The sequence below is a fragment of the Bufo gargarizans genome, chromosome 3 (assembly GCF_014858855.1).
Source record: "Bufo gargarizans isolate SCDJY-AF-19 chromosome 3, ASM1485885v1, whole genome shotgun sequence".
Classification (NCBI taxonomy): domain Eukaryota; kingdom Metazoa; phylum Chordata; class Amphibia; order Anura; family Bufonidae; genus Bufo; species Bufo gargarizans.
The window spans coordinates 566,956,686-566,981,037 of NC_058082.1; the positions used below are offsets into that span (position 1 = coordinate 566,956,686).

General features: G+C 51.2%; 1 protein-coding gene across 1 annotated transcript in view; it reads left to right on the forward strand.

Moving 5' to 3' along the window:
* MAN1A2 (mannosidase alpha class 1A member 2) overlaps positions 1-18,297 on the forward strand; it is a 36,690-nt gene extending 18,393 nt beyond the window's left edge. The window contains exons 2-13 of the mRNA XM_044284287.1: positions 7,230-7,485; positions 10,989-11,085; positions 11,771-11,889; positions 12,007-12,087; positions 14,303-14,397; positions 14,528-14,651; positions 14,879-14,972; positions 15,976-16,091; positions 16,263-16,482; positions 16,563-16,735; positions 17,013-17,128; positions 17,583-18,297. Coding sequence (XP_044140222.1) covers positions 7,230-7,485; positions 10,989-11,085; positions 11,771-11,889; positions 12,007-12,087; positions 14,303-14,397; positions 14,528-14,651; positions 14,879-14,972; positions 15,976-16,091; positions 16,263-16,482; positions 16,563-16,735; positions 17,013-17,128; positions 17,583-17,715 — 1,624 coding nt within the window. The 3' untranslated portion in view covers positions 17,716-18,297. The remainder of the gene's footprint in view (positions 1-7,229; positions 7,486-10,988; positions 11,086-11,770; positions 11,890-12,006; positions 12,088-14,302; positions 14,398-14,527; positions 14,652-14,878; positions 14,973-15,975; positions 16,092-16,262; positions 16,483-16,562; positions 16,736-17,012; positions 17,129-17,582) is intronic.
* Positions 18,298-24,352: the final 6,055 nt, after the last annotated feature.

The following is a 24,352-nucleotide window of genomic DNA, read 5'->3' on the forward strand; positions in this document are numbered from 1 at the left end:
GTGGGCAGCAGCAGTGACTGCAGGGGAAGCAGTGATGGCAGGGCTAGTGGGCAGCAGCAGTGATGGCAGGGCTAGTGGGCAGCAGCAGTGATGACAGGGCTAGTGGGCAGCAGCAGTGATGGTAGGGCTAGTGGGCAGCAGCAGGAGTTACTGCAGTGGGCAGCAGCAGTGATGACAGGGCTAGTGGGCAGCAGCAGTGATGGTAGGGCTAGTGGGCAGCAGCAGGAGTTACTGCAGTGGGCAGCAGCAGTGATGACAGGGCTAGTGGGCAGCAGCAGTGATGGTAGGGCTAGTGGGCAGCAGCAGGAGTTACTGCAGTGGGCAGCAGCAGTGACTGCAGGGGAAGCAGTGATGGCAGGGCTAGTGGGCAGCAGCAGTGATGGCAGGGCTAGTGGGCAGCAGCAGTGATGGCAGGGCTAGTGGGCAGCAGCAGTGATGGCAGGGCTAGTGGGCAGCAGCAGTTTTTCTTCCCCTTGCATTGACCCCGGGCCGGTTCACCACTCCCTCGTTTGCCGTCGATGCAGTTGGCATGGACGGGGCCGGTCCCTGCCCTTCCAAGGACCCTCGGGCAGCTGTATGTTCTGCTCAGTATAAGCATGGTACTGTCCCCGAGGTCTCTGCTGCCGTAGAAGGCCTCATCTTAGAATATCGGGGGCCACATTGACTGCTCCAGGGCATCGTAAGGACAGGTTCACACACAGGTTTTTGGAGGAGATTTTGAGTCAGATTTTCTAGAAGGTTTTTCAGCCAGAACCAGATGTGGATCCAGCAGGAGGAGAGGTCCGCGCCCTTTATATTTCCTATTCCCTCCTAATCCTCTTCTGACCTCAACACCACCTCCAAAAAGTTCAGTCTGAAGTACATGCCTTAAAGGAGCAGTCTCATCCCGACAACCCCAGCCGTGGCTCCGGACACCCCCAAAGGGGCCACAGACGGGAGGGGCGCTGCTTCTGAAATTAAAACATATACCTTTTTCTTAGCACAGAAAAAGCCTTCAAACATCAGGCGCCCAAACCCGTCTACTCTCTGCACAGAGGAGCGGGACCCCCGGAGATGGTGTCTGGTCACCGCCATCATACTGCACTCATGGACGCATTGCCTTCCGAAAACTAACTGACCCCATACGACATCAGACAAACTAATGAGGTGGCGGTGAGTGCAGCTCTGAAGTATAATGAAGGGTGTAACTCAGGATCAGTACAGGATAAGTAATGTATATACACAGTGACTGCACCAGCAGAATAGTGAGTGCAGCTCTGGGGTATAATACAGGATGTAACTCAGGATCAGTACAGGATAAGTAATGTATGTACACAGTGACTGCACCAGCAGAATAGTGAGTGCAGCTCTGGAGTATAATACAGGATGTAACTCAGGGTCAGTACAGGATAAGTAATGTATATACACAGTGACTGCACCAGCAGAATAGTGAGTGCAGCTCTGGGGTATAATACAGGATGTAACTCAGGATCAGTACAGGATAAGTAATGTATATACACAGTGACTGCACCAGCAGAATAGTGAGTGCAGCTCTGGAGTATAATACAGGATGTAACTCAGGATCAGTACAGGATAAGTAATGTATGTACACAGTGACTGCACCAGCAGAATAGTGAGTGCAGCTCTGGAGTATAATACAGGATGTAACTCAGGATCAGTACAGGATAAGTAATGTATGTACACAGTGACCGCACCAGCAGAATAGTGAGTGCAGCTCTGGAATATAATACAGGATGTAACTCAGGATCAGTACAGGATAAGTAATGTATGTACACAGTGACTGCACCAGCAGAATAGTGAGTGCAGCTCTGGAGTATAATACAGGATGTAACTCAGGATCAGTACAGGATAAGTATTGTATGTACACAGTGACTGCACCAGCAGAATAGTGAGTGCAGCTCTGGGGTATAATACAGGATGTAACTCAGGATCAGTACAGGATAAGTAATGTATGTACACAGTGACTGCACCAGCAGAATAGTGAGTGCAGCTCTGGAGTATAATACAGGATGTAACTCAGGATCAGTACAGGATAAGTAATGTATGTACACAGTGACTGCACCAGCAGAATAGTGAGTGCAGCTCTGGGGTATAATACAGGATGTAACTCAGGATCAGTACAGGATGAGTAATGTATGTACACAGTGACTGCAGCAGCAGAATAGTGAGTGCAGCTCTGGAGTATAATACAGGATGTAACTCAGGATCAGTACAGGATGAGTAATGTATGTACACAGTGCCTGCACCAGCAGAATAGTGAGTGCAGCTCTGGAGTATAATACAGGATGTAACTCAGGATCAGTACAGGATAAGTAATGTATATACACAGTGACTGCACCAGCAGAATAGTGAGTGCAGCTCTGGGGTATAATACAGGATGTAACTCAGGATCAGTACAGGATGAGTAATGTATGTACACAGTGACTGCAGCAGCAGAATAGTGAGTGCAGCTCTGGAGTATAATACAGGATGTAACTCAGGATCAGTACAGGATGAGTAATGTATGTACACAGTGCCTGCACCAGCAGAATAGTGAGTGCAGCTCTGGAGTATAATACAGGATGTAACTCAGGATCAGTACAGGATAAGTAATGTATGTACACAGTGACTGCACCAGCAGAATAGTGAGTGCAGCTCTGGAGTATAATACAGGATGTAACTCAGGATCAGTACAGGATAAGTAATGTATGTACACAGTGACTGCACCAGCAGAATAGTGAGTGTAGCTCTGGAGTATAATACAGGATGTAACTCAGGATGAGTACAGGATAAGTAATGTATGTACACAGTGACTGCACCAGCAGAATAGTGAGTGCAGCTCTGGAGTATAATACAGGATGTAACTCAGGATCAGTACAGGATAAGTAATGTATGTACACAGTGACTGCACCAGCAGAATAGTGAGTGCAGCTCTGGAGTATAATACAGGATGCAGCTCAGGATCAGTACAGGATAAGTAATGTATGTACACAGTGACTGCACCAGCAGAATAGTGAGTGCAGCTCTGGAGTATAATACAGGATGTAACTGAGGATCAGTACAGGATAAGTAATGTATGTACACAGTGACTGCACCAGCAGAATAGTGAGTGCAGCTCTGGAGTATAATACAGGATGTAACTCGGGATCAGTACAGGATAAGTAATGTATGTACACAGTGACTGCACCAGCAGAATAGTGAGTGCAGCTCTGGAGTATAATACAGGATGTAACTCAGGATCAGTACAGGATAAGTAATGTATGTACACAGTGACTGCACCAGCAGAATAGTGAGTGCAGCTCTGGAGTATAATACAGGATGTAACTCAGGATCAGTACAGGATAAGTAATGTATGTACACAGTGACTGCACCAGCAGAATAGTGAGTGCAGCTCTGGAGTATAATACAGGATGTAACTCAGGATCACAGGATAAGTAACATTACACGTGAGTTTATCTCTTCTGTGACGGATATTTCGGAACATTTGATGACTGGCGGCCCAGTAATGGGGTCCTCCTCAGCCTGCCCCTCTGGAGCAGCTCCCTGCACAGGTGGAAAGTGAAGGCTTTGGGATTGGTGCGCACATTATGGTCACACGCCGGTGGCGCGCACTGCGGTGTGACAGGGGTCTGCAGTTACCAGTATACTGACAGACAACACCCTACATACACTGCCTGTCCCAAAAAATAAAAGTTGCCACAAAAAAAAGCCTCTAGCTGTGATTCCGGCCGCGTTCGCTGCGGCGTTGTTCCGATAAGCTTCTGCAATGTCACAGGATTTATCTCCATCCAGTGACTTCTCACCAAGATCTTGCATTGATGATGGTGGAGTCCGACCGCCGCACAAAGCCTTCTCCAGCTCATCCCAGAGATTCTCCATGGGGTTGCTAAGGTCTGGACTCTGGTGGCCGATCCATGTGTGACAATGACGTCTCCTGCTCCCTGAACCGCTCTTTCACAATCTGAGGCCGATGAGTCCTGGCATTGCCATCTTGGAATATGCCCATCAGGGAAGAGCAGAGCCATTGCTGGAATAGCCCGGTCATCCAGTAAGTTCAGGTCTTTCCACATGGTTGTTTAGGAAATGAGAAGCCGCTCATTGCACCAGTCGGGGTTAAATAACTTATTACCAGATGAAAGATAATCGCCGGTGCAGTAATTATCCAATAGGAGGCTCAGAACCATCTGCTTAGTCCATCCAGGTGGACAGGCCGTGTATAACGTGCAGGAGGGAGCGCCCCCGCTGCAGGGTCACTCCCCAAACCGGTTTGTCCAGGATCTCTGCCAGGCATGGAGCTGATGTGTACGTCATGTGTGAGAGATCCTTGTCCTGTAGGTGGTCTCATGATGCTCCAGATCTGTCTGATCCATGAATAGAATGCAAGAACTCAGAGTGACTGACACGGGCAGAACAGGTGGATCGGGCTGGATTGGTCTTCGAGGGCAGTTTTAGGCCATATTTTCAAGTTCATATGTAGTTACTTCTGCAGCATTTCTGAGTGCGCAGCGTGCTATGGAATCTACAGGGCGGTCACTGTCCTATAGATACAGAGGGGCCCCTGAGGGGGGAGAGAGGGGCCCGGAGGAGAGAGAGAGGGGGGGGCCCGGAGGGGAGAGAGAGAGAGGGAGGGGGGTCCGGAGGAGAGAGAGAGAGGGGGGGGGGGCCGGAGGGGAGAGAGGGGGGGGGGGGTCCGGAGGAGAGAGAGAGAGGAGTGGGGGTCCGGAGGAGAGAGAGAGAGAGAGAGGGGTGGGGGTCCGGAGGAGAGAGGGGAGGGGGGTCCGGAGGAGAGAGGGGGAGGGGGGTCCGGAGGAGAGAGAGAGAGAGGGGGGTCCGGAGGAGAGAGAGGGGGGTCCGGAGGAGAGAGAGAGGGGGGGTCCAGAGGAGAGAGGGAGAGAGAGAGGGGTCCGGAGGAGGAGAGAGAGAGAGAGAGGGGTCCAGAGGAGAGAGAGAGAGAGAGAGGGGTCCAGAGGAGAGAGAGAGAGAGAGAGGGGTCCAGAGGAGAGAGGAGAGGGGTCCAGAGGAGAGAGAGAGAGAGAGAGGGGTATATACCAGAGAGAGAGAGAGAGAGAGGGTCCAGAGGAGAGAGAGAGAGAGGGGGTCCAGAGGAGAGAGAGAGAGAGAGGGGTCCAGAGGAGAGAGAGCGAGAGGGGTCCAGAGGAGAGAGAGAGAGAGGGGTCCAGAGGAGAGAGAGAGAGAGGGGTCCAGAGGAGAGAGAGAGAGAGGGGTCCAGAGGAGGAGAGAGAGGGGTCCAGAGGAGCGAGAGAGAGAGGGGGGTCAGAGGAGAGACGAGAGAGAGAGGTCCAGAGGAGAGAGAGAGAGAGGGGGGTCCAGAGGAGAGAGAGGGGGGTCCAGAGGAGAGAGAGGGGGGTCCAGAGGGGAGAGGGGGTCCAGAGGGGAGAGAGAGGGGGTCCAGAGGGGAGAGAGAGGGGGGTCCAGAGGGGAGAGAGAGGGGGGGTCCAGAGGAGAGAGAGAGGGGGGGTCCAGAGGAGAGAGAGAGAGGGGGGTCCAGAGGAGAGAGAGAGAGGGGGGTCCAGAGGAGAGAGAGAGAGGGGGGTCCAGAGGAGAGAGAGAGAGGGGGTCCAGAGGAGAGAGAGAGAGGGGGGTCCAGAGGAGAGAGAGAGAGGGGGGTCCAGAGGAGAGAGAGAGAGGGGGGTCCAGAGGAGAGAGAGAGAGGGGGGTCCAGAGGAGAGAGAGAGAGGGGGGTCCAGAGGAGAGAGAGAGAGGGGGGGTCCAGAGGAGAGAGAGAGAGGGGGGTCCAGAGGAGAGAGAGAGAGGGGGGTCCAGAGGAGAGAGAGAGAGGGGGGTCCAGAGGAGAGAGAGAGAGGGGGGTCCAGAGGAGAGAGAGAGAGGGGGGTCAGAGGAGAGAGAGAGAGGGGGGTCCAGAGGAGAGAGAGAGGGGGGGGGTCCAGAGGAGAGAGAGAGGGGGGTCCAGAGGAGAGAGAGAGAGAGAGAAACAAGGGTATTTCTGGCTGTGTTATGTCAGAGTTATACCAGTATTTCTGGCGGTATTATATCGGTATTTCTGGCGGTATTATACCGGTATTTCGGTAGTGCAGCCCTGTATCCGGCTTCTCCTTTAACCGCTGCTCATTATTGATGGGAAGATTTATCGGAGCTCGGGGAAGCAGAGGACATGAAATAATAATGTTGCTCCTGGGGGGGGGGGTCATAGATGTGAATTTATAGCCGCCCCGTCCTCAGCTCAGCGGGGGGTGATCTGTGGAGAGCGCACATCCCTGCCGCCATACTGCTGTCCACGTATGTTGGCTGGAGGGCACCAATACTTCTGCACATGGGCTCGGGCCTGGTAGACGACGCTGCTGCTGTCTGAGGGGATTAGAAGATCCCCCGGCCACAGGGGAAGCATTGTTTCTGATTATAATCACCAGGGGGCACATGAATAGAATGCCAGAATTACAGTGAAATCTGACATTGCAGATGACCCCTAGTTTTCTGATGAGGTCAGCCATGGTGCAAATCGCCAGGACATGGCTGACGGCTAATGTCGGTGAATCTGGTCTCATGGCCACCTGCAAGATCCCCAGAATTACCTGCAGCCGTTGTGTCCTGGTCTACGACCTGATCCAGTGATGTTAGTGGCGGCTGCGCTGCGATCCGTGCCCGGGTGACACGGCTGCAGGCACCGCCGCCCTCATGTAGGGTACCCAGCCTCCCCGAAGACACAGCGCCACCAGGGTATCTCATACTCCGGTCCCATCCAGAGCTGCATTCACAATTCTGGTTCCTGCCAGCAGAGGAGGTCCTGAGAGCCATCAGGAAACAGCTCTGGATGTGACTGGAGGACCTGTGTCTCTTCAGCTTTGGATGTGACTGGAGTATACATCATCAGTACAGTTGCTGTGCAGCTTTTATATTCTTATAATTGTCGGCCTGTTCTCCGAGCTCCTGCAGTCGTGATGACACGAGGCACAGCAGGACCTCACGCCTCAGGTGCACCTGCTGCATATTCCTGCCTCTCATCAGTGCCGCAGTGGGTGGGGGCCCCGGGGGCCCATATGATTAGACAGTCATATATTTATAGATCACAGCTGTGTGTTTACGTGAAATCATTGCATATTCTTTCTAGATCTCTGCTTGCAGTCAGTGAATGGGAACATTAATCTCTTGCTCCCGGGAACATATACTGAGTCGTCATGACACTTTCAGTGGGCAGGACTAGGTCAGGACAGTTCACTGAAAGCAAGCGGTTTTCCTGCCAGTCACTGATGATATTCTGCTTCCTTCTGCAGGGAGGAGGAGGAGCAGCTGAGGAACAAGATCCGAGCCGACCATGAGCGGGCCCTGGAGGAAGCCAAGGAGAAGCTCAAGAAGTCCCGGGACGAGATCCGGGCCGAGATCCAGACGGAGAAGAGCAAGCTGCTGGAAGATCTGAAGAAGAAGGAGAACCCGCCCGTGCCGCTGGCCCCGGTGCCCAACCTGCCCGAGCTGAAGAGTGGAGACCCCGGGGACCCCGACATCCGAGAGAAACGGGACAAGATCAAGGAGGTGAGGAGAACGTGACAGCTCTGCCCAAGAAAGAGGGGCAGTTACCCCTGGCAACCAATCGGATGCCTCCTCTCAAAAATAGAGCGCTGCGCCCGTCGGTTGCCATGACGGCTCTTACGCAGGGTTTACCCATCCCCCAGATTCGGCTGTGACCCCCTGAGGTCTGTAGGTTTCTTCCTGACGAGGCTTCAGCAGGAAGTCCACAGCGGCTGCTGAGAAGCAGAGAAGAGGCGCGAGGCACACAGAGCGGTGACAGCCCTGCCAAATGTACAGCATTCACCCCACCTCATAACAAGAGGACACTGATCAATGTACAGGCCCCCCCCCCATCAACATGTTATAATGTTATAAGATATTGCAGGGGTCGGTATATAATAGTACAGTGCGGGGGTTAGTATATATAATAGTACAGTACGGGGGTTAGTATATATAATAGTACAGTGCGGGGGTCAGTATATATAATATTACTACAGTGCAGGGGTTAGTATATATAATAGTACAGTGTAGGGGGTCAGTATATATAATAGTACAGTGCGGGGGTCAGTATATATAATAGTACAGTGTAGGGGGTCAGTATATATAATAGTACAGTGCAGGGGTTAGTATATATAATAGTACAGTGTAGGGGGTCAGTATATATAATAGTACAGTGCGGGGGTCAGTATATATAATAGTACAGTGCGGGGGTCAGTATATATAGTACAGTGTAGGGGGTCAGTGTATATATAGTACAGTGCGGGGGGTCAGTGTATATATAGTACAGTGACGGGGGTCAGTATATATAATAGTACAGTGCGGGGGTCAGTATATATAGTACAGTGCGGGGGTCAGTATATATAATAGTACAGTGCGGGGGTCCGTATATAATACTACAGTGCGGGGGTCCGTATATAATACTACAGTGCGGGGGTCCGTATATAATACTACAGTGCGGGGGTCCGTATATAATACTACAGTGCGGGGGTCATTATATATAACAGTACAGTGCGGGGGGTCAGTATATATAATAGTACAGTGCGGGGGTCAGTATATATAATAGTACAGTGCGGGGGGTCAGTATATATAATAGTACAGTGCGGGGGTCATTATATATAACAGTACAGTGCGGGGGTCATTATATATAACAGTACAGTGCGGGGGTCATTATATATAACAGTGCGGGGGTCATTATATATAATAGTACAGTGCGGGGGTCATTATATATAATAGTACAGTGCGGGGGTCAGTATATATAATAGTACAGTGCGGGGGTCAGTGTATATATATAGTACAGTGTGGGGGTCAGTATAAATAACAGTACAGGGCGGGGGTCAGTATATATAATAGTACAGTGCGGGGGTCAGTATATATAGTACAGTGCGGGGGTCAGTATATATAATAGTACAGTGCGGGGGTCAGTATATATAATATTACAGTGCGGGGGTCAGTATATATAATAGTACAGTGCGGGGGTCAGTATATATAGTACAGTGCGGGGGTCAGTATATATAGTACAGTGCGGGGGTCAGTATATATAATACTACAGTGCGGGGGTCAGTATATATAACAGTACAGTGCGGGGGTCAGTATATATAACAGTACAGGGCGGGGGTCAGTATATATAACAGTACAGTGCGGGGGTCAGTATATATAATAGTACAGTGCGGGGGGTCAGTATATATAATAGTACAGTGCGGGGGTCAGTATATATAATAGTACAGTGCGGGGGGTCAGTATATATAATAGTACAGTGCGGGGGTCATTATATATAACAGTACAGTGCGGGGGGTCATTATATATAACAGTACAGTGCGGGGGTCATTATATATAACAGTGCGGGGGTCATTATATATAATAGTACAGTGCGGGGGTCAGTATATATAATAGTACAGTGCGGGGGTCAGTATATATAATAGTACAGTGCGGGGGTCAGTATATATATATAGTACAGTGCGGGGGTCAGTGTATATATATAGTACAGTGCGGGGGTCAGTGTATATATAGTACAGTGTGGGGGTCAGTATATATAACAGTACAGGGCGGGGGTCAGTATATATAATAGTACAGTGCGGGGGTCAGTATATATAATAGATATAATAGTACAGTGCGGGGGTCAGTATATATAATAGTACAGTGCGGGGGTCAGTATATATAATAGTACAGTGCGGGGGTCAGTATATATAGTACAGTGCGGGGGTCAGTATATATAACAGTACAGTGCGGGGGTCATTATATATAACAGTACAGTGCGGGGGTCATTATATATAACAGTGCGGGGGTCATTATATATAATAGTACAGTGCGGGGGTCATTATATATAATAGTACAGTGCGGGGGGTCAGTATATATAATAGTACAGTGCGGGGGTCATTATATATAACAGTACAGTGCGGGGGTCATTATATATAACAGTACAGTGCGGGGGTCATTATATATAACAGTGCGGGGGTCATTATATATAATAGTACAGTGCGGGGGTCATTATATATAATAGTACAGTGCGGGGGTCAGTATATATAATAGTACAGTGCGGGGGTCAGTATATATAATAGTACAGTGCGGGGGTCAGTATATATATATAGTACAGTGCGGGGGTCAGTGTATATATATAGTACAGTGTGGGGGTCAGTATATATAACAGTACAGGGCGGGGGTCAGTATATATAATAGTACAGTGCGGGGGTCAGTATATATAGTACAGTGCGGGGGTCAGTATATATAATAGATATAATAGTACAGTGCGGGGGTCAGTATATATAATAGTACAGTGCGGGGGTCAGTATATATAATAGTACAGTGCGGGGGTCAGTATATATAGTACAGTGCGGGGGTCAGTATATATAATAGTACAGTGCGGGGGTCAGTATATATAACAGTACAGTGCGGGGGTCAGTATATATAACAGTACAGTGCGGGGGTCAGTATATATAACAGTACAGTGCTGGGGTCCGTATATATAACAGTACAGTGCGGGGGTCAGTATATATAACAGTACAGTGCGGGGGTCAGTATATATAACAGTACAGTGCGGGGGTCAGTATATATAACAGTACAGTGCGGGGGTCAGTATATATAATAGTACAGTGCGGGGGTCCGTATATATAATACTACAGTGCAGGGGGTCAGTATATATAGTACAGTGCGGGGGTCCGTATATATAATACTACAGTGCAGGGGGTCAGTATATATAGTACAGTGCGGGGGTCAGTATATATAATAGTACAGTGCGGGGGTCAGTATATATAACAGTACAGTGCGGGGGTCAGTATATATAACAGTACAGTGCGGGGGTCCGTATATATAACAGTACAGTGCGGGGGTCCGTATATATAACAGTACAGTGCGGGGGTCAGTATATATAACAGTACAGTGCGGGGGTCCGTATATAATACTACAGTGCGGGGGTCCGTATATAATACTACAGTGCGGGGGTCCGTATATATAATAGTACAGTGCGGGGGTCCGTATATATAATACTACAGTGCGGGGGTCAGTATATAAGGCGCTGTCCTCTTCTCCTGCAGATGATGAAGCACGCCTGGGACAATTACCGCCAGTACGGTTGGGGCCACAACGAGCTGAAGCCGATCGCCCGGAAGGGCCACTCCACTAATATTTTCGGTGAGTTTTGCGGATTCTTGGCTTATCTGACCGGAGCCGAGGATTCTGGGTAATGTCTCCGCGTCATGTGACCCCGGACGCTCTTTATATAAGGAGAAGCTCTGCAGGTTTCTAACAGACTCCAAGTCTTCTCTGCTTGTATGCCTCACAGCTGAGGGTTTGTTACAGTGTGTCCAGTCCAGCCAATCCACAGCACTAATCTCTGGCCTGAGATTTTGTTACAATGTATCAGTCTAGTGTCATTTAACCAGTCCAGCTCACAGACTGATACATTGTAGCAATCCCAGCTGTAGATTGTACAAGCTTCTGACAGCAAGCAGTGATCTTAAAAATGGTGAGAAAGTCTATCAGAAAAAGAATTGATTTACAGAAAGTGGACAATCCCTCTAAGGCATTACACACGTGTTCCGCTGCCTGTGCCGTGTATGTGCGGTTTTAGTCCGTGGTGTTAGACATATAGACGCACCATTACAGCGGACAGGTCATGTGACTGGGGGGGTCACACGAACCGCATTGTACAGGACAGGTGCTGGGGAGCCGTGTGGCTGCGCTGCCCCATGTGGCCCCATCAGGTACTACTCCTCCCTTGTTGTGGTTATTGGATCGGCAGCACCCATCTCTTCATCTGACTGGCATCGCTGGGCATCGATCTCTGACCACTGTTAACCCCTTCTGATCACTGCAGGGAACTCGCAGATGGGAGCCACCATCGTGGACGCTCTGGACACCCTGTACATCATGGGGCTCCTGGATGAATTCCGTGACGGACAGGAATGGGTGACCAATAATCTGGACTTCGGCGTGGTGAGTGCGGCCTCTTCTGACGCTCGTTCATTGGCCCCTGGGTGTGTGGCCCTGTGAAGGCTGCAGCGCCTCCTGCTGGAGACTGTCTTCTCTTAGATGTGTCCCATTGTTTTCCAGAACTCTGAGGTCTCCGTATTCGAGGTGAATATCCGTTTCATCGGTGGTCTGCTGGCGGCATACTACCTGTCCGGACAAGAGGTGAGAGGTGGGACTGAGGAGCCTTTAAAGGGGTAGACTAGTAATTACATCGTGGGAACTCGTCGATCTCCCGAAGTGGGGCCCCCCCTCCAGGTGACAATCGTGGCCAGGAGAAGTTGTAGTGGGACCCCCTTTCTGGTAATCAGTGGTGGTCCATCCGACCCCTACCGATCCAGCAGTGCTCCCCATCCGCTCTATAGGGGGGTTACTGGACTCGCGCTCTAACACCCCCTGTGTACATTGAGTAGTGGTGTAACACTGCAGCTCTGCTATTCCGAGGGTGTAGGGTCTGGCAGCTCTCTGTTGCCACTTCCTGTAAATCATTGACAATATTCAGCGTCACAAATACTCCGCCACTCTGAGCTCTCCACAGCCGCAGGCTTTAGTGATGATGGTGGTAGTAGTTATAATGACGGGGGGTGATTTACCGTATTATTCAATCTGCACTAAAAAGGTAACACTAAATATGCCAAAATTACATGTAACCATGATAATATGCTGGGCTCCACCAGTTACAGGACAAGCAGGGGGCTATCCGCATGTATTTACACTTCACATGATGTAAGTAACCATCGGGCACTGGAGGGGGTACCCACAGCACAGCTCATAATCCAACCAGTAACTTCTGTCCGTGCTCTAAAGAAACTGTAAAAGATACACGATTGGTGCTAATAGTCAGTGAGGATAAGAGAATCCTGGTGAGTAGGCTACACGAAAACAGGAGGAGCTGTGTGACGGCGCTGTGAGGCTGACCCCACGTGTAACGCTGCCGTGGATCATGTGCAGCCTGGTCCGGGGTAGTCGGCGACTAACCTTAATCCACTAAATAGTCCTAGTAACGAAAAAGTAAGAATCAAATGTGTCTACACTTCAATCATTGATTAATCACGCTGAGTGAGCGTCCGGAAGATGTCAGTGCCCATCTTCAGAGCAATAGACTGTATTCTCCTGTCCTACAGTCACCCGCTCCCCTGAAATGGCTGATAACAGGGGACAATAGACTGTATTCTCCTGTCCTACAGTCATCCTCTCCCCTGAAATGGCTGATAACAGGGGGCAATAGACTGTATTCTCCTGTCCTACAGTCGTCCTCTCTCCTGAAATGGCTGATAACAGGGGGCAATAGACTGTATTCTCCTGTCCTACAGTCATCCTCTCCCCTGAAATGGCTGATAACAGGGGGCAATAGACTGTATTCTCCTGTCCTACAGTCGTCCTCTCTCCTGAAATGGCTGATAACAGGGGGCAATAGACTGTATTCTCCTGTCCTACAGTCATCCTCTCCCCTGAAATGGCTGATAACAGGGGGCAATAGACTGTATTCTCCTGTCCTACAGTCATCCTCTCTCCTGAAATGGCTGATAACAGGGGGCAATAGACTGTATTCTCCTGTCCTACAGTCATCCTCTCCCCTGAAATGGCTGATAACAGGGGGCAATAGACTGTATTCTCCTGTCCTACAGTCGTCCTCTCTCCTGAAATGGCTGATAACAGGGGGCAATAGACTGTATTCTCCTGTCCTACAGTCATCCTCTCCCCTGAAATGGCTGATAACAGGGGGCAATAGACTGTATTCTCCTGTCCTACAGTCATCCTCCCCCCTGAAATGGCTGATAACAGGGGGCAGTAGACTGTATTCTCCTGTCCTACAGTCATCCTCTCCCCTGAAATGGCTGATAACAGGGGCAATAGACTGTATTCTCCTGTCCTACAGTCATCATCTCCCCTGAAATGGCTGATAACAGGGGCAATAGACTGTATTCTCCTGTCCTACAGTCATCATCTCCCCTGAAATGGCTGATAACAGGGGCAATAGATTGTATTCTCCTGTCCTACAGGTGCAGTGACCCTGTAATTGGGATGGGGGTCAGCAGAACCCCTTCCCCCCCCAAAACTCCTTATTAACCCTGTAGAAGGAGTAGTGAAGGGTTAAATCTTCAGTTGTTCTTCGGCATTTGCGGATATTAAGAGGCTTTTAGCACCTCGCGGCTCAGCAGACGCCTCCGTGCTTCCCGGTAAGTGCTTTACTTGCGTATCTCCCTGAAATGGGCAGCGTCCTCTCAGGAGAGTGACATCATCACATTTGCCGTAAATTAACCCTTCGCGTGCAGCTGCCAGCAGGCATCTCCTCGCCGATCTCCGAGGCTTCTGTTATATTCCCTGACCGCCTCAGATGTGGCTTCCATAATGGATTAACTTTCTGTTCTTGTTCCAGGTATTTAAGAACAAGGCGGTGCTGCTGGCGGAGAAGCTGCTCCCGGCATTTAACACCCCGACGGGCATCCCCTGGGCAATGGTGAACCTCAAGAGGTTAGTGGTTACTGTAATCCTCCATTACGGGGAACAGAATGGCTATTACCCGGCTCAGTGGTGCCCCCTGGTGCTGACTTGTCGTACAGAGCGGAGAACCTATTGTCTTCTATTCCCGCTCCTCTCCTAGTGGCGTTGGCAGGAACTGGGGCTGGGCATCGGCTGGCAGTAGCATCCTGGCAGAATTTGGGACCCTTCACCTGGAGTTTGTGCACTTGACCTACCTGACGGGGAATCCTGTGTACTATAATAAGGTAAGTAGTCTCCTTCCCACCCTGTATGGTGACACAGACGAGTCCGGAGGGAGTCTGGATGATCTGTGCCCCCTCAGGTCTGCTGATGCCTTCTGTCCCCATTGCTTTCCATCCGCTCTCCTCACCCCGCGGCCACTTACATCCTCCAGTAGGTATGGTAGTAGTACGGGCCAGCAGACGCCCGTCCATCGCCCGAGACCCTGACTGTGAATTCCTCTGACTTGCAGGTTATGCACATCAGAAAACTTCTGCAGAAAATGGATCGTCCCAATGGACTTTACCCAAATTATCTGAATCCCAGGACAGGGCGTTGGGGGCAACGTAAGTGGTGGAATAACACGTGACCCGTGTACTGGGAGTGTTGTGAGGATGACCTGTGTACTGGAGAGGTGTGTGAGGATGACCTGTGTACTGGAGAGGTGTGTGAGGATGACCTGTGTACTGGAGAGGTGTGTGAGGATGACCTGTGTACTGGGAGTGTTGTGAGGATGACCTGTGTACTGGAGAGGTGTGTGAGGATGACCTGTGTACTGGAGAGGTATGTGAGGATAATCCGTGTACCAGACGTGTGTGTTGTGAGGATGACCCGTGTACCGGAGAGGTAATGTGAGGATGACCTGTGTACCGGAGAGGTATGTGAGGATGACCCGTGTACCGGAGAGGTAATGTGAGGATGACCCGTGTACCGGAGAGGTATGTGAGGATGACCTGTGTACTGGAGAGGTATGTGAGGATAATCCGTGTACCAGACGTGTGTGTTGTGAGGATAACCCGTGTACCGGAGAGGTATGTGAGGATGACCCGTGTACCGGAGAGGTATGTGAGGATGACCCGTGTACCGGAGAGGTAATGTGCGGATGACCCGTGTACCGGAGAGGTATGTGAGGATGACCCGTGTACTGGAGAGGTATGTGAGGATGACCTGTGTATCGGAGAGGTATGTGAGGATAATCCGTGTACCAGACGTGTGTGTTGTGAGGATAACCCGTGTACCGGAGAGGTATGTGAGGATGACCCGTGTACCGGAGAGGTATGTGAGGATGACCTGTGTCCCGGTGGGGTGTCTGAGGTTGACCCATGTGCAGGAGGGGTGGTGAGGACGACCTGTGTCCCCAGAGGTTGAGGATGTGAGGTTGACCCGTGTCCCGGTGGGGTGTCTGAGGTTGACCCGTGTCCCGGTGGGGTGTCTGAGGTTGACCCGTGTCCCGGTGGGGTGTCTGAGGTTGACCCGTGTCCCGGTGGGGTGTCTGAGGATGACCCGTGTCCCCAGAGGTTGAGGATGTGAGGACGACTCATGTGCCATTAACCCTTCCTGTCCCTCCAGACCACACGTCGGTGGGAGGTTTAGGAGACAGTTTTTACGAGTATCTCCTGAAGGCCTGGCTGGTGTCAGACCGGACGGACATCGAGGCTCGGAACATGTATGACAACGCGATAGAAGTGAGTACACCAGTGCCGGGCAGCCTGCGGGGGAGGGTGATCGGTGGACTGGTTCATGTATTCCTTACACTGTAGCGCCACCTTGTGGGTACCTGGGTAATATGTGAGCTTATCCTGATGTGAGTAGTAGTCCTGTGAAAGAATCCTAACATCTTATTGTCCCTGCTCTAGGCCATCGAGAAGCATCTTATCCGCAAGTCCAACGGGGGCCTCACCTTCATTGGTGAGTGGAAGAACGGGCACCTGGAACGGAAAATGGGTCACCTGACCTGTTTTGCGGGTGGCATGCTGGCGCTAGGAGCAGATGGATCTCCGGGGGATAAAGCTGGACACTACCTTCAGCTGGGCGCGGAGATTGCTCACACGTGTCACGAGTCCTATGACCGGACAGGTGGGTACCGGGATAGGGGTCATGTAAGTGCCAGGCGAGGAGGGGTGAGGCCTCAATGCTTCCTTCTGCTTTTTTGGCAGTGCTGAAGTTGGGTCCTGAAGCGTTTAAATTTGACGGGGGCGCGGAAGCGTTAGCCGTACGTCAGAACGAGAAATACTACATCCTGAGACCAGAGGTGATCGAGACGTACTGGTACATGTGGCGCTTCACCCACGACCCCAAATACCGCAACTGGGGCTGGGAAGCTGCTCAGGTGGGTCCCCTCCGTCTGTGCCGTGCGCCCCGCATCTCCGCTCTGCGCCCCTCCGCCGTGCGCCCCGCGTCTCCGCTCTGCGCACCGCGTCTCCGCTCTGCTGACTCTGTCTCCCTCTACAGGCCATCGATAAGTACTGCAGGGTGAGCGGTGGCTTCTCTGGTCTGAAGGACGTGTACTCCTCCGTCCCCGCGTCTCCGCTCTGCGCCCCTCCGCCGTGCGCCCCTCCGCCGCGCGCCGCGCGTCTCCGCTCTGCTGACTCTGTCTCCCTCTACAGGCCATCGATAAGTACTGCAGGGTGAGCGGTGGCTTCTCTGGTCTGAAGGACGTGTACTCCTCCGCCCCCGCGTACGACGACGTCCAGCAGAGCTTCTTCCTCGCTGAGACCCTGAAGTGAGTAGACCATCGTCCTGCGGGGAGCACTGTGCAGATTTCTGATATGTTCTGTGGATCAATTGCTCACTGTTTTCAAGATCTGTGTAGGCAGTCAGTGAACGGGACCTGATCTAATACTTCTTGCAGCAGAGGGTATGCTGAAAAGTTCACCTCTGTGTTGTTTCCATTCATTGACAAGCAGAGATGCTGAAAATGGTGCCTAATGAGGGAGGGGCAGGGGAGGTCTAGCAATCTTCCTCTGTCTCTGGAGGACTCTGCCTGCCATTGATATGAATGGACACTGTAATCCTTCAGTTCCCCTGTGGGGGCGCTGTACTGCCATTGCAGCTATGGCTGGGGGTCTCCACAGTGGGATTCCTGGGGGGCGGTTCCTTCCAGAGTGGGCGGGGTATCTGCGTTTCCTGAAGATTTAGGATTCACACCGCACCCTATTAACCCTCTCCTCCCCCAGGTACCTGTATCTGCTCTTCTCCAGTGACGACCTTCTACCATTAGACAACTGGGTGTTTAACACGGAGGCGCACCCCTTACCGGTCATCCGCACGGCCAATAGCACGCTGCCCGGGAGCCACGTGGCGCGATAGGACCAATATCCTGGGACCACATAATTCAGACTTGGGATCTGGGGGGCTTCTTGGGCAGACCCCCTCTCTCGACAAGACTGGCCTCGTCCCGGGCACTATTCCATTTCCCTTCATTTCTTTTTTCCTCTGTTGCCTCCAGCGACAGAACAGCACGTTGGATGGAGGCGATCACCGACCAAACTGCGCTGCTTACAAGGCTGCTACTGCAGGGGTTACTACGGGGCCAAGACTCCGGGGGGGGCTTTTATGGGGGGGCGGGGGTCCGGAGATAGTTTCAGGTAAAGACATTTCGGCTGCACTTTGCGGCAGATTTGCACTGACTGGTTTTTATCCTGCGCCATTGCCAAAGCTTACCCCTATCCTGGCGGCCATGGAGTAGAGCACGCCACGGCGCCCCCCTCTGGAGGTGACTGGAGCGGCGTTCCTAAACTGCGGACGGGTCTTCATGTCAAAGCCAGTGATGGGTGAAGCTGTCCCGCCCCACGCCCCAGGGGCTCCCACCTCCTCCTTTAATTTCTCTTTTCTGGGGTTTTAGCGGCATGAGCAACACAACAAGCAGGAGATTAAAGACATTGTACATACCCCGCTGTGTGCAGCCTCTTTCCTGCAGCTGGGGGCCACAGTGAGGGCCCTCAGGATCAGACACCTGCCACGAAGAAGGAAATGGGAATACGCAGGGCTTTGTCATAGTGGTACCAGGTAAAAACTACGGGCAGATGGGGGCAGCAGCGAGGGTGTATCACAGGCCTAACGATGTCAGTGGTTGTTGTGTAGGGTGTGAATACTTTTGCACTCAGTTTGTATTGCTCCAGTGCATATAGAGAAAAAAATATCAAGCAACTTTAACTATAAGCCCCCGTTTTGTGTCTTCAGCTCCTGTGCAGGCCAATGTGTCTCTGGTTACAGACAAGGCCGATCCTGGTGTATGGCTTCCTGGGGGGGGGGGGGGGTTCTGCGGATCGGGCACATGGTCCATGAGGGACCTACAGGCAGCAGAAGAGGAGGCCGGGCGAGCGGAGCGGACCACGCAGGGCTTGTTTGTAGCATGTTACCATGGAGACACATAGGACTGCACAGGCGCTGTCAGCACAGAACGGCAGTGGGGAGAATGTACTAACGTGAGGCCACATTCGGCGCCTGGACGGCCTGTTTGGGTTTTCCAGCTCGACAAGGGGGTGTGGCCTAAGGTGAGACAACATGCGGCGAAATATGGCTGCTGAGTGAGTGCGTACCAGTCCGCCGGAGCTGCTTCTAAGGCTGGGCCTACACATCGCTTTTTAATAATGCATCAAAACGTGTGCGCTCTTACCCACTGATGCAACGTGTTTCACCTGTAAGGAAGCGTGCTCTCTTACCCACTGATGCAACATGCTTCACCTGTAAGGAAGGGTGCGCTCTTACTCACTGATGAAACATGCTTCACCTGTAAGGAAGGGTGCTCTCTTACCCACTGATGCAACATGCTTCACCTGTAAGGAAGGGTGCGCTCTTACCCACTGATGCAACGTGTTTCACTGTCAGGTGTGCTCTCTTACCCACTGATGCAACGTGTTTCACCTGTAAGGAGGTGTGCCCTCTTACCCACTGATGCAACATGTTTCACCTGTAAGGAAGGGTGCGCTCTTACTCACTGATGCAACATGCTTCACCTGTAAGGAAGGGTGCTCTCTTACCCACTGATGCAACATGCTTCACCTGTAAGGAAGGGTGCGCTCTTACCCACTGATGCAACGTGTTTCACTGTCAGGTGTGCGCTCTTACCCACATATGCAACGTGCTTCACCTGTAAGGAGGTGTGCGCTCTTACCCACTGATGCAACATGCTTCATCTGTAAGGAGGTGTGCGCTCTTACTCACTGATGCAACATGCTTCACCTGTAAGGAAGGGTGCGCTCTTACCCACTGATGCAACATGCTTCACCTGTAAGGAAGGGTGCTCTCTTACCTACTGATGCAACATGCTTCACCTGTAAGGAAGGGTGCGCTCTTACCCACTGATGCATCATGCTTCACCTGTAAGGAAGGGTGCGCTCTTACCCACTGATGCAACATGCTTCACCTGTAAGGAAGGGTGCTCTCTTACCCACTGATGCAACGTGTTTCACCTGTCAGGAGGTGTGCGCTCTTACCCACTGATGCAACGTGTTTCACCTGTCAGGAGGTGTGCGCTCTTACCCACTGATGCAACGTGTTTCACCTGTAAGGAAGGGTGCTCTCTTACCCACTGATGCAATGTGTTTCATCTGTCAGGAGGTGTGCTCTCTTACCCACTGATGCAACGTGTTTCACCTGTAAGGAGGTGTGCACTCTTACCCACTGATGCAATGTGTTTCACCTGTAAGGAAGGGTGCTCTCTTACCCACTGATGCAACATGCTTCACCTGTAAGGAAGGGTGCTCTCTTACCCACTGATGCAACATGCTTTACCTGTAAGGAAGGGTGCTCTCTTACCCACTGATGCAACATGCTTCATCTGTAAGGAGGTGTGCGCTCTTACCCACTGATGCAACATGCTTTACCTGTAAGGAAGGGTGCTCTCTTACCCACTGATGCAACATGCTTCACCTGTAAGGAAGGGTGCTCTTTTACCCACTGATGCAACATGCTTTACCTGTAAGGAAGGGTGCTCTCTTACCCACTGATACAACATGTTTCACCCATAAGGAAGTGCGTGCTCTTACCCACTGATGTAAAACTGACCACAGTCTGTGTATTTGAAAAGCAGCACAAAAGCAAAGTGTTTACCCGGCCAAAAGTTTACACGCCCTTAACGCTGGGTTCACACCTGAGCGTTCGCGATGGAGCGCTCTGTATGCGCGATTGTACGGGCGTTTGCAAATGCCGGATGACACCGGAAGGACGGATCCGGCATTTCAATGCATTTTTTCGACTGATCAGTCTTACTAATGCCATCAGTCAGCATACATCTTGCCTGATCCGGCCGGCAGTTCTGGCGACGGAGCTGGTTGCCGGATCTCTCTGCCGCAAGTGTGAAAGTAGCCTTATACCCTGGTGTGATCTATACCAGTGCACCACTGTACAGCGGCGGCAGCAGGAAGCGCACTGCAACCAGTGACGCCGCGCGCTCCTGCACGGAGAAGAAATCCAGGCCGGTGTTTCTACTCACTGGACATAATCCCTGAAGGTTCCTGTACAAGAACAGCAAGCAGAGATCTTGCTAACTGTGAAGAAATGATAATGCGCTTATTCCTGTAATCTTCCTATTGATGGGGGTTTCTGCTCTCGGGGGCGGCTGGGCCGGAGAACCTCTGCATAGACGCGTCCCGCCACGTCCTGAGCGCTCGTGTGTACTGCTCCTTTAAGGCCTGATGGGGGGGATGCTTAACCTTTTCACCACCAGGAAGGTCATATCTGGCCAGTACTGGGACCAGGTGCTTCTGTCAGTAGGCACTCGTGTCCTCCATGTGATGCATCTCTAGGACGTCCCGTACACAATTTCCCACCACTGGCCCATCAGAGCTCCGCACATCGGAGGATGCGGCCGGGCAGAACGCGTCCGTCCTGTGTTGTCGGCCAGGGATCTGTCAGCCGCCGACTTGAGGATCAGCTTTGGTACAGGGATGACGCGGGCGGCCGCTCCGAGGGCTCAGCCAGCAGCGGATGCCCGGGATTAAGGGGAGGAAACGTTCTGCTCCATCTGCATCTCCAGCGGCTCCGCAGAAGGCCCGTGATGGATCAATGAAAGTACATTTCTCACTGGTTTAACCAACTCTGCTGCCTGTCAGTGAATTAAAGCCCTCAGTGTCACACTGTTCCAGGGTATCCGGATGAAGTTATCAGCCTGAAATCCATAACAGGAGATCCATTAGTGCTGCAGAATGTAAACAGCATTGTTCTCGTTCACTCACAGCAAGCAGAGGTCTACACTGGACTGCTGAGAGCTCGAGCCCTGAGGAGTCACTGGTGCGTTCAGTCTAGAGAGGCGGCGCTGGGCAGTAAGGGCAGGTTCACACGCTGCATTTTTGACATTTTAGGCAGATTTTCCTGCAGGTTTACATTCAGCCAAAGCCAGAAATGGATCCAGAAGAAGAAGTCCACGGCCGGCCTCAAGTCCACATCTAAAGATGCATCAAAACCAACGCAGGCTCAGTGTGAACCTGTCCTAAGGCGGCTTGCACACATCACTGTTTTCCATCAGCTATTGTCAAAACCAGGAGTGGCCCCAAACAGAACAGGAGCAGATCCTCCCATCATCCCGATGTCTGCACAGGCGCCACTGCTGGTTTTGGCTGACCATCTCTGATGGAAATCACTGTGTGACCTAGGCCTGACCCAGACCATCAGTCAGCAGCTACAACCCCAAAATCAGCTGGGCACCAAACCCCTCTATGTCCCCCTCTTCCAGACTCCTCTGAGATCAGCAGTGACACATTGGGAATGCCACCGATCCATTCACTAGAGATCAGCAGTGACATCACTGAGAATGCAGACTATCCATTCACTAGAGATCAGCGGTGACATCACTGAGAATGCAGACTATCCATTCACTACAGATCAGCGGTGACATCTTTGCATTTTAATCTCTTAATTTCTTAAAGTTTTTTATAAGAAGCAAACTTCCTCATGACATCATGGGGCCGCACTCCATCTCTGTGGATGTGAAGACTGTCAGGAGTTACTCTGCTGTGCACATAATGATGTATCTGAGCCATGTGAGATGGGGAAACAGCTCTCATTGTCTGAACAGATTGTATAGATTAAATTAAAGGATCTGGACTGACATTCTGATGTTTGGCCACAAGATGCCGCTGTTTCCTAAACACAGCTACAGACTGCATATATTTTCATATTCATGAGAGGTGGAGTGTCAGAGCCTGGAAGGAAAGGAAGCAGCCATCTTAGAGGAAGATGAGACTGAGGAACTGTGTGAGCAGAGAATCCGACGGCATCCAGGTGCGAGAGCCTCCCTCAGTAACCAAAGCTGCAGCCAAGTGAAGCTGATCCTGGCCAGAGGAAGGAGGATTGCTTCCAGGAACGCTGATGAGAGCAAAGTCACATACACTGCGGGACCGCATTCTTGTTGGAGAGACGTTTGTTCTGTTCAGAGTCACCAGCGGAGGCAGAGCAGACCCGGGTCGGTAAGATCGTGCACGCACCTCATTACAGTGTTGGCGCCTAGAGACTGAGACCAGACCTGCAGTTAGTTAGTTAGGGTTTCTATTTGTATCAGGACACAAGTGTTACTACTGTTCATTGCAAGGACTCCATAATTCAAAGTGACATTTCACATTGGAGAGCGGCTAAAATCACTAGAGCGCAGCGGTGACATCACAGCCATGCGATCCATTCACTAGAGAGCAGCGGTGACGTCACAGCCATGCATTCCATTTACTAAAAAGCAGTGGTGACATCACACCTATGAGATCTATTCACTACAGAGCAGCGGTGACATCACAGCAATAGTTTCCATTCGCTAAAAAGCAGTGGTGGCAGCAAACCCATGAAATCTATTCACTAGAGAGCAGCGGTGACATCAGCCATGAGATCCATTCACTAAAAAGCAGTGATAAAATCAAACCCATGAGATCTATTCACTAGACAGTAGCGGTGACATCACAGCCATGTGATCCATTCACTAGAGAGCAGCGGTGACATCACAGCCATGAGATCCATTCACTAGAGAGAAGCGGTGACATCACAGCCATGAGATCCATTGACTAGAAAGCAGCGGTGACATCACAGCCATGAGATCCATTCACTAGAGAGAAGCGGTGACATCACAGCCATGAGATCCATTCATCAGAGAGCAGCGGTGACATCACAGCCATGAGATCCATTCACTAGAGAGAAGCGGTGACATCACAGCCATGAGATCCATTCATCAGAGAGCAGCGGTGACATCACAGCCATGAGATCCATTCACTAGAGAGCAGGAGTGACATCACAGCCATGAGATCCATTCACTAGAGAGCAGCGGTGACCTCACAGCCATGAGATCCATTCACTACAGAGCAGTGGTGACATCACAGCCATGAGATCCATTCATCAGAGAGCAGCGGTGACATCACAGCCATGAGATCCATTCACTAGAGAGCAGGAGTGACATGACAGACATCAGATCCATTGACTAGAGAGCAGCGGTGACATCACAGCCATGAGGTCCATTCACTAGAGAGCAGCGGTGACATCACAGCCATGTGATCCATTCCCTAGAGAGCAGCGGTGACATCACAGCCATGAGATCCATTCACTAGAGAGCAGCGGTGACATCACAGCCATGAGATCCATTCACTACAGAGCAGCGGTGACATCACAGCCACGAGATACATTCATCAGAGAGCAGCGGTGACATCACAGCCATGACATCCATTCACTAGAGAGCAGGAGTGACATCACAGCCATGTGATCCATTCACTAAAAAGCAGTGATCAAATCAAACCCATGAGATCTATTCACTAGACAGTAGCGGTGACATCACAGCCATGTGATCCATTCACTAGAGAGCAGCGGTGACATCACAGCCATAAGATCCATTCACTAGAAAGCAGCGGTGACATCACAGCCATGTGATCCATTCACTAAAAAGCAGTGATAAAATCAAACCCATGAGATCTATTCACTAGACAGTAGCAGTGACATCACAGCCATGTGATCCATTCACTAGAGAGCAGCGGTG